Raw genomic sequence first — 13,869 nt, 5'->3', positions numbered from 1 at the left:
TGGGAACCTCCAACTGCAGCAGGGAGAGACAGAAAATGTCCTTGAACTTTTCTGCCAGTAGGCTGGCACATATTTTGAGTGCTCTACAAGGTTTCACCTGCTTGAACGATGTTCTGATGTTGGCCTCTGAGACAGAGGTCTCAGAGCGGCCAGATGCTGCAGGGATTTGCACAGTTTAGTTTTATTCACCCCTTCAAAGCATGCATAAAAGGCAATGAGCTCATCTGGAAGTGAAGCTTCACAGAATTTCATGATGTTGGGTTTTGCCTTGTAGTAAGTAATGCCAGAGCTGGCATGCATCCAATTCAGTCTCTAACTTCAATGGGAGTTGTTTTACCTCTCTTAAAATAGCCTTTGTATGGTGTACCTGGACTTCTTGCAGAGTTCTAGATCACTGGTCTCGATCACCATAGGTCTAGACCTCAGCAACTGCAAATCTGCTGGGTTTTTTTTACTGAACTGAATTGAATTGATTTTACTATTTACATCCTTCATATACATGGAGTAAAAATCTTTACATTATGTCTCTGTCTAAATGTGCAATTTATAGTAATTTATGATAAATATTACGTACAACAGGATAGTCAATATAACAGAAGTACAGTTGCTGTGGTACCATTTTCTGGATGGTAGCAGCTGGTTCGGTGACTTGGGTCCCCAATGATCTTTCAGGCCCTTTTTACACACCAGTCTTTGTGCATGTCCTAAATCCACGGCTTTTGGTTTGGGTATGTCTGGTATGTTCTCGGAGGTACACACTGATCCCCACAGGTTTTGATGAAGTCAGTGACAACTGTAGCGTATTCACTCAGAGTCAAAGATGAATCACTAAATATTGTCTGATCTGCCGATTCGAAGCAGCACTGCAATTGCTACTTTGCTTCCCTTCATCATACCGCTGTGGTCCTCACCGCTAGTGCTGTGGTCTTCAGTCTCTGCCTGTAAGCCAAAAATAGGAGTACAGCCAGATAATCGGACTTGTCAATGTACAGGCATGTGATAGCAGGTAACTGTTCTTGATGGTGATAAAACAATGGTCAAGTGTGTTGGCTCCTCTGGTTCCACAGGTGATATGTTGGTGGTAGTTATTCAGAGGCTTCTTCAAGCTGGCCTGGTTAAAATCCTCTGCAGCAACAGGGAAGGCATCGGGGTACATTGTTTCATGGCTGCTGATCACAGTGCTCAGCTCCTCCAGAGCAGGCCTGATGTTGCCCAGGGGTGGAATATACACTGCTACCAGGATGACAGTAGGAAACTCACTTGGCAGATAAAATGAATGACACTTGGCTGCTAGATGTTCCAGGTCTGGTGAGCAGAACTGAGATAGCACCGGGTCTGTGCACCACAATGAGTTAAACATGAAACACAGTCCACCCTCTCTACCTTTAAGAGTCTCTCCAATCTGTGCATGCAGTGAATGGTGAAGCCCTCGGGCTACAGCACTGCATCTGAAATGGTAGGAGCAAGCCATGTTTCCATGAGGCAAAGTACACAGCAGTCCCTGATGCCATTCAGTTACTGCAATCTTGCTCTAAAGTCTTCAGTTTTAATTTCCAGAGCAAAATGCAAGGGGATGGGGGTCTTAATCCTCCGTGTGTCAATCTTACTTGCAGCCCAGCATGCTTTCTGCATTTCCGTTTTCTTACAGGGAAACAGCACTCGTGACCTGAGTCTACAGTCCAGGGTCCGTCAATTTCGAGGATTAACAGATTTTTTAAACTTATTAAAACAATGTTACTAACTGATGTACCCAAAGCTGTGTGTGAATTTTGTAACAGGAACGGTTCTAAAGAAAAGTCCTTATCTACACCCATTGTCATATAGATATCACGCTGTATATCATCTTCCATTTGTTTTACTGATGATAGGATACAAAGGATAATTAAAGTAATTAATGGTTATTTTTAAGTTGAAGATATGATCAATACACGTACTCGCCATCCAACAAAGTGATTAAATCAGTAAAAGAGAAATACTCTACCTGCGGAAAAACGTAGTACGTAAACCAATTGTAAAGATATCACTTCAGGTATGAAAACAATGTTGATATTGAATCCAAAAGCGTAACAAATTCAAATAAGAGAAAACCCGCAGATGCTGGAAATCCACGCAACACACACAGAATGCTGGAGGAACTCAGCAGGCCAGGCAACATCGATGGAAAAAAGTACAGTCGATGCTTCCGACCAAGACCCTTCGGTAGGACTGGAGGAAAAAAAAGGTGAGGGGTAGCGTTAAAGGTGGGGGAGAGGAGGGAGAAACACAAGTGATCGGTGAAACCGGGAGGGGAGGGGTGAAGTAAAGAGCTGGGAAGTTGATTGGTGAAAGAGATACAGGGCTGGAGAAGTGGGAGTCTGACAGAGGACGGAAAGCCATGGAAGCAAGAAGGGAGGAGCAGCGGCGGAGGCGATGGGCAGGTAAGGAGATAAGGCGAGAGCGGGAAAGGGGATGAGGAATGCTGAAGGGGCGGGGGGTGCCATTATCGGAAACTCAAGAAATCGATGTTCATGCCATCAGGTTCGATTGCTTATAAAATACATAATCCTGAAGCTTCAAACATTGAAACTATTAACAAACGAAATCTTTGCATAATACACTTGCTGTGGGAAAGATTTAGCTCCATTCTTCACTAGTAGTATGAGCTCAAAGATGCGGATTTTTTCCAGTGGTGTTATATAATTATCCACAAGAAATCACAACGAGTGTGAATGCAGTCCAGTCTATCAGACAAACCAGCCACCCCTCCACTGACTCAGTGTACACCACCCACTGCCTCAGGAAAGCGACTGACATGGTCAAGGATCCCCGCCGTCCCGGCCATTCTCTCTTTCCCCCTCTCCCGTCAGGCAGAGGGTACACAACCTAGAGATCACCTGCCATCAAACTCAAGGACAGCTTTTATTTCATTCTTATCAGATCCTTGAAAAATACTAACTCGATCTCCCTTTCTTTGTACTTTATTTGTCGACCTGCAGTCTCTCTGTAACTGTATCACGATATTGTTTTCCTATTACTAACTGGAAGTCGTGGTCTGTCGGCGTTGCACACAGCGGTTTATCGCTGTGTCTCAGTACACGCGACAGTAATAAAACCATCCACTAATTTTTTGATTTACTATTTTCAGGAGTTTTGTGGCGGATATCACTTTCTCCTTCTAGTTTTCACTGTCCAGTTTCACTTCCTCATTCTCTTGCAAATCTTTAATCTCAGGGCAATTTCTGCAGTTGGAACGCTTGCTGCGAAGAGTGCAAGTCCATTCCCAACACTGACCAAATGACAGGCAGTGGCCAGAGTTTGTTCCGGTCCCAGTAGGTGACCGGTCTGGACTGGTTCCGCCCCACTTGATAGCCAGTCTGATCCAAGAATCAGAGACTTATACGAAATGGAAACCGTTCATCTTGCTAGTGGCAATCAGGGTGCCTTCATGAGCTAGTCCCACTTACCTGCATCTGGCCCCACATCCCGCCGAACTTTTCCGACCCATGCACCTATCCAATGTCTTTTAAATGTCTGATTCCCTCTAATGGCCAAGTTTTGGATGGAACCAGACGGGTCATTGCGGCCCGGTCAACCTCGGGCGGGTGTGGAGATTATCGTCCAATGTGGGCCCATCTGGGGAATCGGGAATCTGACCAGGTTAAGGCTGGTCTGCGTCGGACCTCGACTTAAATCACCAGTTACCCAGAGGTACTGAGTCACCAGCTCTTGAGCGGGACAACAGCCCACGACCTAGACTTCCCCGGCAGAACGAATAAAATTCAAATTCAAATTGGCCAGAGCGGCGGCAGGTTCTTCAAAGACCGGGCGGGGGAGGGGTGGGAAGCACACCTTGGTTATGGGTAATACTTTTCCGGGAGTTTTGAAATTGCTGAGTTAGAGAAAGTAGAGCAGGGTTGTCTAAAACAAATAGTGGTCGCATTCTAAAACAGGTTGAAAAGAACATTCGGTTCGACTTCACCATTCCGTGTGATGTACTCACCCGTTCAATCACAGTTCACAACCTCGGCTGCCAGCGCAACTCACTGCAAGGACGACCCAACGCCGCTCTCTTGACACAGTGGTGCAGTGTGTAAAGCTGCAGCGAATCGCATATGATCCTTGCCCGGTTAGTGAGTGAGTGAGTGTTTGGTTGTACTTTCACCCCCTAAAGTGGGGTAGCTCCCAAGTGCGTATGGGTTGGTACATTCACTGGTGTGTACGTGAGGCAAAGTCAGTGGGTGGAATTGATGGAATCTTTGGAAAGAAAAAATGAGATTAGTGGCAACAACTCAGTTGCCCTGTTCAACTACTGATTTGCCTTATTATTGAATTAAACGTCTTAATTTTGAATTATAAGGGAAACAACTGCCCTTTCCAAATGCTACCCAACCCCCTTTCTAATCTACTGGTCACTAGTTTGTGTTGAGCTACTAACACAGTTTTATTGCTTGACATAGGAGACACTTTCTTTTCCAACTGACTTACATTTAAAATTCTGTTCTCTGGTTAATAGATTCTGAAATGTACAAGATTATACTACAGTGAAAATTAAAAGTTCAAATAATAAAATGTACTGTATGTCGAACTTTGCATGTTTAATTCTCAATGCATAATCTTGTATATTTCAGAATATAAATTGCTTTTAGAGTAGGCCCAACTTGTCTATACGAACCAAAGATGAGCACATAAGCTAGTCTTATTTACCTTTATTTGCCCATTTCCCTCTAAAACTTGATTATCAGTGTAAATTTTATTACTGTATCTGACTTAATGATTTCCTCTGTTGGCTCATTCTATATACTGTGACGCCAAACCAAGTTATTGGATGATTGATGCTAATGGAGAGATAAGAGAGACAATGGAGAAACATTCAAAATGTTAATAAGAGTGGAGAGAGGGATTAACAGAAAAGAAACACAATTCAGAATATTGACAGACTGGTTGCTTTGAACCTGAACTGTTTGAAGTTTGATGGACAGGTGATACCCCAGCAGGGGGATAAAAAGAGCAGGTTTGCTAAGGCACGGGACACCACGAGACCCTGGAAAGAGTGGTGTGCCCCCACAAGTGGTGGGAGTTTGGAGGTCCGGTTTGCGGGTACCAACCATAGGCTCACAGGGTGTAAAGGTACGATCGGTGGGAACCTGGTGTGTGTGTCCGCCCTTGCCTGGGTGCCGGGTTCACTGCGGAAGAACAATCGTATCTGGAACAGAGGGGTCACAGTCAGTGACCACAGCGAGACAGAAGACATCAAAGGTCTGCCTGAACCAAATTGCACCCCCTCTCTCTCTCTCTCTCTCTCTCTCTCTCTCTCTCCAACGGTACAACAGCGATTACTGCGAACTGCACTAAGCTGAAATGAACTCTGCGTCACTTGAGACTGATCATTTTACCCCTAGACTGCGATAGAGCTTGGTTGATTCCTATTACCCTAGTTCTGTGTATAGGTGTGTATTATCATTGCTAACCTGTTACATTTATATCTTTACGATTAGAGCACTGTATTATTTGTTTCTTTAATAAAACTTTATTAGTTCCTAGTAGTCCAGACTCCAACGAGTGTTCCATTTCTGCTGGTTTGGCAACCCAGTTATGGGCTATGTAACAATACTAACCACCTTCTCAGTGAAAATGACTTTGCCCCTCAGATCCCTTTAAAAATTTTCCTCTCTCACTTAAACCTATGCCCTCTAGGTTCTGATTTCCCAACCCTGGGAATGAGAATCTGTGCATAAATTACTATTATGTTGCCTTTTGGTCTCCTCTGATCCAAGGAATGATGTCCTAGCCTGCCCAACCTGGGCTATAACTTGGGCTTCAAGTTTTATTCATTAGTAAGTCCTTTGCAAGGAAAACAAGCTTGTTCTTTCCTTACCTAGTAATTTCTCCCTCTTTATCTCCCATTGTTCTATTTTCTGGAGCACACCTGACCACATTCTTCCCCTGTCCATTTTTCTGCTGCCTGTTCTGACCCATGTGAATTCAATACTTCATTTGCTGTGTTTTTCCTGGCTGAAAACACACAAATTGTCCCTAGTGTGGACACCAGTAATAGAACTGGCAGAGGCTGAGAGGAGATCTGATAGAGGTTTACAAGGGTATGAGAGGCATAGATATAGCAGACAGACAGTATCTTTTTCCAAGGGTTGAAATATCTGATACAAGGGGGGCAATTTCAAAGGAGGTGTGAGGGATAAATTTTTTTACACGGAGGTGGGTGCCTGGGGTGGTGGTAGAGGCAGAAATATTAGAGTCTTTCAAGAGACATTTAGATAGGCACAAGGATGTGAGGAAAATGGAAGGATATGGACGTTGTGTGGGCAGAGGGAATTAGTTAGATGCCTATCTGATTACTAATTTACTTGGATCAGCACAACATTGTGGGCCGAAGGGCCTGTTCCTGAGCTGTAATCTTCACTATTCTATGCAGAGTCTGAGGGGAGTTGGTGGGACTGTGAAGAGAATATAAGATGATTAATAAAAGATTGTAGGGTGAGCTGAGCAGTCTGTATCCATGTTCTGTGACCCAATGGCAGCATGTTGTCTCATTGTGCACACAAGCTAATTCTTATATTAAATTCCAAATTCCAAATACCTCCAACAGCTATCACCAGGTAACACTTATATATAACAATTTGAAAGTTTAGGACTTGTATTTTCTTTTTGTTGAGCAATGACATAATAAAATACTTTAGACTGTGGCTCCGTGTGCTGGGTAAAGTCAGAAGTCAGAAGGCTTTTATTAATTGTCTGCTTAACTACAATATATTACCACAGTTGCCCTTTGTTTGGTTTATTGAAGTGATTTACTCACCTGTCGCTGAAATCAACAGTACCTTCAAAGTTTTCAAATTAGTGTGTTCTGGGCTGAAATGACTCCTAGCATTAATTTTAAGGGCCTTCACAATCATCCAATATTTCTGATTTATAGCAAATCATACACTACTCAACTGCAAAGAGGTAGTATCAACAGGAAGTGTAATGTTCCTATTGTTCCAACAGAGCAGAATAAATTTGCTGACGCGTGCATTAGAGTTATCATTAACATTATTTTAAAAGTTTTTGAGTTTTCTTGAATATTTACTGCATCTATAACTTGACTCATTATCTGAAGCTGTTGAATCAATCTCCCCCAACCCCCGGACCCCACCTAGCTACGGATTTACAGGGCCAAACTTTGTATCAACCCTCGGACCCTCAATCAAATGAAAATGGAGAAAGCTGATCACTGGTTGTTTTTCCATCTTGTAACTGCGCAAGTATACAGTAAATATTGGAGGAAAAAACAGTGTGGGAGGCAACAGCACCTATAATTTATATTGGTAGAGCCGGTAGACTTCTGGTTTGCTTTGCCGTGTTTGTATGGTTCTTACGCACAGACCTTGGGTTTTAATTTCATTTGTTTGTTTATTTATTTATTTATTTATTTAGAGATATAGTGAGGAACAGGCATCTCTAGCCGCATCTCCCAGCAACCCTCAGTTTACCCTGAGCCTAATCACAGAGCAATTCACAATGACCAATTAACCTACCGACCGGTAACTTTAGACTGTGGGAAGAAACTGCAGCGCCCAGAGACAATCCGTGCATCCCATGGGGAGGACATATAAACACCTTACAGAGGACAGGAACCGATCCGACCTTTGGCCTCAGCTCCCATTTTACTCTTCGAATCTCAATATCTGTGATTTTCCTGTTAATCAATAAAATTAAGAGCAGCATTGAAAACACAGTTTGATCCAACCTCTACAGTTCTCTGAGTGGAAAATCCCAAAGATTCATTATTTGAGGAGAATAAATTTCCCTTCATCTTAGTCTTGAGTGGTGAACAACCTTTTTCCTGAGACTCTACCCTATTGTTCTAGACTTTGGACTGGGAGAAACATTCTTACAGTACCTATCCTGTCAAGAACTCTCGAAATTTTCCATGTTTCAACAAGACTCTCATTCTCTAAAACTTAAGAGAGTTTTGGTCCCTATCACTCACCGTTTCTTCATAAGGTAACCTCATGGCAGGAGTCTTCATTAACCTTCACCACAGAACCTGGCTAAACATATGAACTATATGTTTCTGACCCAAATTGGGTTGTGGATATATCCTTACTAACCAGTTGGGTTCAGTTGGATTTGGCTAAGTTGTGATTTGAGAAATGGAAAAGAAAGAAAATGAGATGGGTAAATGGAGAAAGGCAAACAATGTACATGAAAGAGGTGGAGAGATGGGTTGGGGGATAGGCAAGCAGAGAGAAGGCACTGGGTCAGACTGATCTTATACCTATACAGAACTTTATTTAACTGCACTGCCTCCAAGTTGGTACATGTAGTTCTCCAGGTGTGACCATAAGTTCATAATGGTTAGGCAACACAGCCTACTCTTATTTTCTATTCACCCCACAATAAGGACCAACATTTAATCTGCCAATCGACTACTTGCAAAGACTAATCTGACCTTTGGCCTCAGCTCCCATTTTACTGTTTGAATCTCATTATCCTTCATTTCCCATTGATCAATAAAATTAATTGCAGCCTTGAAGACACTGAACGATGCAACCTCCAGAGTTCCTCCATGCTAACTTTCTGCAATCCTAGCTGCACTGCACATTCTTTATAATTGCAACACTATGTTATGCATTCTGCTTTTTTAAAAAAATCACCTTGATGTAATTGTGTATGGCATAGTCTACCTGGATGTTATGCACAACAAAAGCAACTCAGTTTATCTTAGCGCATGTGACAGTTCATTTGTTATGTGCCATGTCTATGATGTGGAAGATCATGATCTTTCCATGACCATGATTGTTCTTGGCAAACTTTTTTACAGAAGTAGTTTGCCATTGTATTCTGGGCAGTGTTTATACAAGACAGGTGACTCCTACCATTATTAACATTCTTTAGCAATTGCCTGGCGTCAAGACTTGTGATATGCACCAGTTTCTCATATAACCATTCATCACCTGCTCCCATGGCTTCACATGACCCTGATCAGGGGCTAAGCAGGTGCTACACCTTGCTCAAGGGTGAACTGCAGGCCAGTGGAGGGAAGGAGTGCCTTACTCCTTCTTTGGTAGGGACATATCTCCACCCCACCACCCAACTTGTGGCAGTAATAAACCAATATTAATTATCCTGTAGGACTTCTCTGAACAATAATCTTTATCAAAATCAGAAATGGGATTTCTAGAAATCTAAAATAATGGCAAAAAAGTGTCTGAAAGTCTCAGCAGCTCAGGCAACATCTGTGGAATGAGAAATAGTTAATTATTCAGCTCTGGGATCCTTTGTCAGAACTGGGTATTTCATAAGTACACTTCTGACAGAGATAAATTTTCCATCAGTCATACTTCATTCCTATTTGGTATGTACAAGGATGTGATTGTAAGTCAAAATCAGAATCAGGTTTATTATCACTGTCTTACATAATGTTAAGTTTATTGTTTTGTAGAAGCAGTGCATGTATGGACATAAAATTACTATAAATGACAAAAAACATAGGAATAATAAGATAGTATTCATGGGTTCATAAGCCAGCTGGTGGCGTAATGGCATCAGTGCCGGACTTCGGAGCGAAGACTTCTGAGTTCGAATCCAGCCAGCTCCCTTGCACGTTTTCCATCCATGCTGGGTTGAGCATTGAGCTAGCAACTCGGCCTCGTACAAATAAGAAAGCCTGCTAAAAAAACGCCGTCACGATGGTGTCCCGATGACTCCACTCGGAGATAAGGGCTTTCTTCATCTTCTTCATTCATGGGCTCTTGGCCTATTTAAAAATCTGATGATGAGGATAAGAAGCTGATCCTGAATCATTGAGTGCTCCTGTACCTCCTCCCCAATGGGAGTAATGGGAAGAGAGCATGTCCCAGATGGTGAAAGAATCTGCCTTCTTGAAGCACTATCTCTTGAGGACGTCCTCAACGGTGGGGAAGGTTTTACCAGTGATTGAACTGGCTGAGTATACAACCCTCTACAGCCTATTGTGCTTCTGTGCATTGGAGCCTCCAGCCCAGAGTGTGATGCAACCAGTTAGAATGTTCTCCACTGTACATCTGTAGGAATTTGCAAGTATCTTTGGTGGCATTCCAAATCTCCTTGAACTCCCAATGAAGCAGAATCTCTGGTGTGCCTTCTTTGTGACTGCATCCATGCGTTAGGCCCAGGACAGATCCTCAGAGATTGGCAGGCATGACTTTGTGGCTGAAAGAAGGTTATAGTTGAGAAACACATTGTATCAAAAGGACTGACAGGTAGGCAGAGGGGATGATGTGTCATATGATCAAAAGATGTAGAATCCTTGTGAGAAGAGTAAACTAACTGCAAGGGTGAAAAGACCCTGATGGGAGTTACATATAGGCCTCTGAACAGTAGCTAGGATGTGAGCTACAAGTTACAATGGGAGATAGAAAAGACATGTTAAAAGGGCAATGTTGTGGTAGTCATGGGAAATTTCAATATGCAGGTAGATTGGAAAAATCAGGTTGATGCTGGATCGCAAGAGAGAGAATTTGTAGAAAGCCTATGAAATGGCTCTTTAGAGTAGCTTGTGGTTGAGCCCACTAGAGGAAAGGTTATTCTGGGTTCAGTGTTGTTTAATGAACTGGATTTGAGCAATGATTGTTATACGATGGAATTCACCCTGCAATTTGAGAGGGAGCAGCTGAAGTCAGATGTATCAATATTACAGTGGAGTAAAGGAAAATATAGAGGTGTGACAGAGGAGCTGGCCCACGTTGAATGGAAGGGGACACTAGCAGGGCTGACAGTAGAGCAGCAATGGCTGGAGTCTCTGGGAGCAATTCAGAAGGTGTTAGATAGATATATCCCAAAGAAGAAGTATTCTAAAGGCAGGATGATGCAACTGTGGCTGACAAGGGAAGTCAAAGACAACATAAAAGCAAAAGAGAGGACATGAAATAGAGCAAAATTAGTGGGAAGTTAGAGGATTGGGAAGGTTCTAAAAATGAACAGAAGACAACTACCTCCTGCCTGTCCTAACCTCAATGCCAGTGTGTGAGACCTTCAGGTCGCTGGACTCTCTATATTGGAAAATTTCTCTTGTACAGGTGACCATGAACTCCTCAATCACACTGATGATGGGGAGTTTCAGTCTCTTTTCTTTCTGTACAAGGCAATGCTGCTTGGGGTCCTAGGCAGACACAGCCACCTCTGTAGATGTTGGCTGATTCTGCTCTCAAAGGTCTCACTGTTGATATTGGGACATCATGAACAATGAGAGGCACAGGTCTGAACTAATATATATATATATTATTCACATATAAAAAGAGTAAAAGAAGGGGAAGAATAGTTACCAGACCACTGGAAAATGATGCTGGAGAAGTAGTAGTAGGGGACAAGGAAATGTCTGACACATTGCAAAATACTTATTGCATCAGTCTTCACTGTGGAAGACAATAGCAGTATGCTGGAAGTTCAAGAGTGTTGGGGGCAGAAGTGAGAGCAGTTGCTAATATTAGGGAAAAGGTGCTTGGGAAGCTGAAAGGTTTGAAGGTAATTGAGTTACCTGGACCAGATGGACTACACCCCAGGGTTCTGAAAGAGGTAGCTGAAGAGATCATGGAGGCATTAGTAATGATCTTTCAAGAATCAATAAATTCTGGCGGCATGGTTCTGGAGGACAGGAAAATTGCAAATCTCACTCTGAGAAGGGAGGGAGGCAGAAGAAAGAAAGTTATAGGCCAATTAGCCTGACCTCAGTGTTTGGGAAGATGTTGGATTCAATTGTTGAAGATGAGATCTCAGGATACTCAAAATAGGCTAAAGTCAGCATGATTTCCTTAAGGGAAAATCTTGCCTCACAAATCTGTTGGAATTTGAGGAAATAACAAGCAGGATAGACAAAGGAGAATTGGTGGATGTTGTGTACTTCGATTTTCAGATGGCCTTTGACACATGAAGCTACTTAACAAGACAAGAGCCCGTGGTATGAGAGGAAGGATACTAGTGTGGATAGAGCAGTGGCTGATTGGCGGGAGGCATAACGTTGGAATAAAGGGAACGTTTCTGTTTAGCCTGTGGTGTTCTGCAGGGGTAGGGGTTTGGCCGCTTCTTTTTACATTATATGTTAATGACTTGGATGATGGAACTGATGGCTTTGTGGCCATTTGCGGATGATATGAAGATTGGTGGAGAGGCAGGTAGTGATTAGGAAGTGGGGAGGCTGCCAAAGGACTCAGATTAGGAGAATAGGCAAAGAGGTAGCAGATGGAGTACAGTGTCAGGAGTGTATGATTGTGCACTTTGGTAGAATGAATAGAAGCATAGCAACACACATCAAAGTTGCTGGTGAACGCAGCAGGCCAGGCAGCATCTCTAGGAAGAGGTACAGTCGACGTTTCAGGCGGAGACCCTTCGTCAGGACCAACTGAAGGAAGAGTTAGTGAGAGATTTGAAAGTGGGACGGGGAGGGGGAGATCCAAAATGATAGGAGAAGACAGGAGGGGGACGGATGGAGACAAGAGCTGGACAGGTGATAGGCAAAAGGGATACGAGAGGATCATGGGATAGGAGGTCCGGGAAGAAAGACAAGGGGGGGAGGAACCCAGAGGATGGGCAAGGGGTATAGTCAGAGAGACACAGGGAGAAAAAGGAGAGTGAGAGAAAGAATGTGTGTTTTTTATTTATTTATAATTTATAATTTATTTATTTATTTTTATCCCCCCCCGCCCCTCGTACCCCATCTGTTATTTACTTTTATACATCGACTTCTCTAACTTCCGCTAATGCCCCACCTCCCCCTCGTACCCCATCTGTTATTTATTTTTATACACACATTCTTTCTCTTTCTCCCTCTGTCCCTCTGACTATACCCCTTGCCCATCCTCTGGGTTTTCCCCCCTCCCTTGTCTTTCTCCCCGGACCTCCTGTCCCATGATCCTCTTGTATCCCTTTGCCAATCACCTGTCCAGCTCTTGTCTCCATCCTTCCCCCTCCTGTCTTCTCCTATCATTTCAGATCTCCCCCTCCCCCTCCAACTTTCAAATCTCTTACTAGCTCTTCCTTCATTTAGTCCTGACGAAGGGTCTCGGCCTGAAACGTCGACTGTACCTCTTCCTAGAGATGCTGCCTGGCCTGCTGCGTTCACCAGCAACTTTGATGTGTGTTGCTTGAATTTCCAGCATTTGCAGAATTCCTGTTGTTTGCGTGAATAAAAGCGTAGACTGTTTTCCAAACATGGAGAAAATTCAAAAATCTGAGGTGCAAAATGACTTGGGAGTCTTCGTGCAGGATTTCCTAGAGGTTAACTTGCAGGCTGAGTCAGTGGTGAGGAAGGCAAATACAAAGTTAGCATTCATTTCAAAAGGACTAGAATTAAAAAAAAAAGCAAGGATGTAATGCTAAGACCTTATGAGGCACTGGTGAGGCCTCACTTGGAGTGACGCAAGTAGTTTTGGGCCCCATATCTAGGAAAAGGTGTGCTAACGCTGGCGAGGGTTCAGAGGAGGATCACGAGAATGATTCCAGGAATGAAAGGGTTATTGTATGAGAGCATTTGATGGTTCTTGTCCTGTACTGATTGGAGTTTAGAAGAGTGGTGGCGGGGCGGGGGGGAAGAGGGAAGGGGAGGACTCTCATTGAAGCATATCAAATGCTGAAAGGCTGAGATAGAGCAGATATGAAGAGGACATTTTCTATAGTGGGCTGTGTAGGACCAGAGAGAGGGTACAACCTCAGAACAGAAGGGGCACAGCCTCAGAATAGAGGGGGATTCCATTTAGAATGGAGATGAGGAGCAATTTCTTTAGCCAGAGTGTGGTGAACCTGTGGAATTCGTAGCCACAGGTGGCTATGGAGGCCAGGTCATTGGGTATGTTTAAGGCAGAGGTTGATAGGTTCTTGATTAGTCAGTGTGTGAAAGGTAATGGGGAGAAGGCAGGA

General features: G+C 43.4%; 1 protein-coding gene and 1 long non-coding RNA gene across 8 annotated transcripts in view; one reads left to right on the top strand and one right to left on the bottom strand.

The window, feature by feature from the left end:
* Positions 1 to 4,107, bottom strand: part of LOC140206098 (flavin-containing monooxygenase 5-like) — a 55,903-nt gene extending 51,796 nt beyond the window's left edge. For 5 of the 7 annotated variants that reach the window (XR_011888060.1, XR_011888059.1, XM_072274240.1 and 2 more), the window contains exon 1: positions 3,444 to 3,730. Coding sequence is in view for 3 of the 7 variants with exons in the window: in XM_072274240.1 (XP_072130341.1) it covers positions 3,444 to 3,461 (18 nt within the window). In the remaining 4 variants the exon portion in view is untranslated. Of the gene's footprint in view, positions 1 to 1,981; positions 2,359 to 3,443; positions 3,731 to 3,979 lie in introns of those variants that run through there. The other 2 variants (XM_072274238.1, XM_072274239.1) reach the window with 2 other exon arrangements.
* Positions 2,322 to 13,869, top strand: part of LOC140206099 (uncharacterized) — an 87,208-nt gene continuing 75,660 nt past the window's right edge. The window contains exon 1 of the long non-coding RNA XR_011888061.1: positions 2,322 to 2,417. This is a non-coding gene — a long non-coding RNA (uncharacterized lncRNA). The remainder of the gene's footprint in view (positions 2,418 to 13,869) is intronic.

Source organism: Mobula birostris, chromosome 12 (genome assembly GCF_030028105.1).
Source record: "Mobula birostris isolate sMobBir1 chromosome 12, sMobBir1.hap1, whole genome shotgun sequence".
In the NCBI taxonomy this organism is placed as follows: Eukaryota; Metazoa; Chordata; class Chondrichthyes; order Myliobatiformes; family Myliobatidae; genus Mobula; species Mobula birostris.
This window is presented reverse-complemented; position numbering and strand designations above follow the sequence as displayed.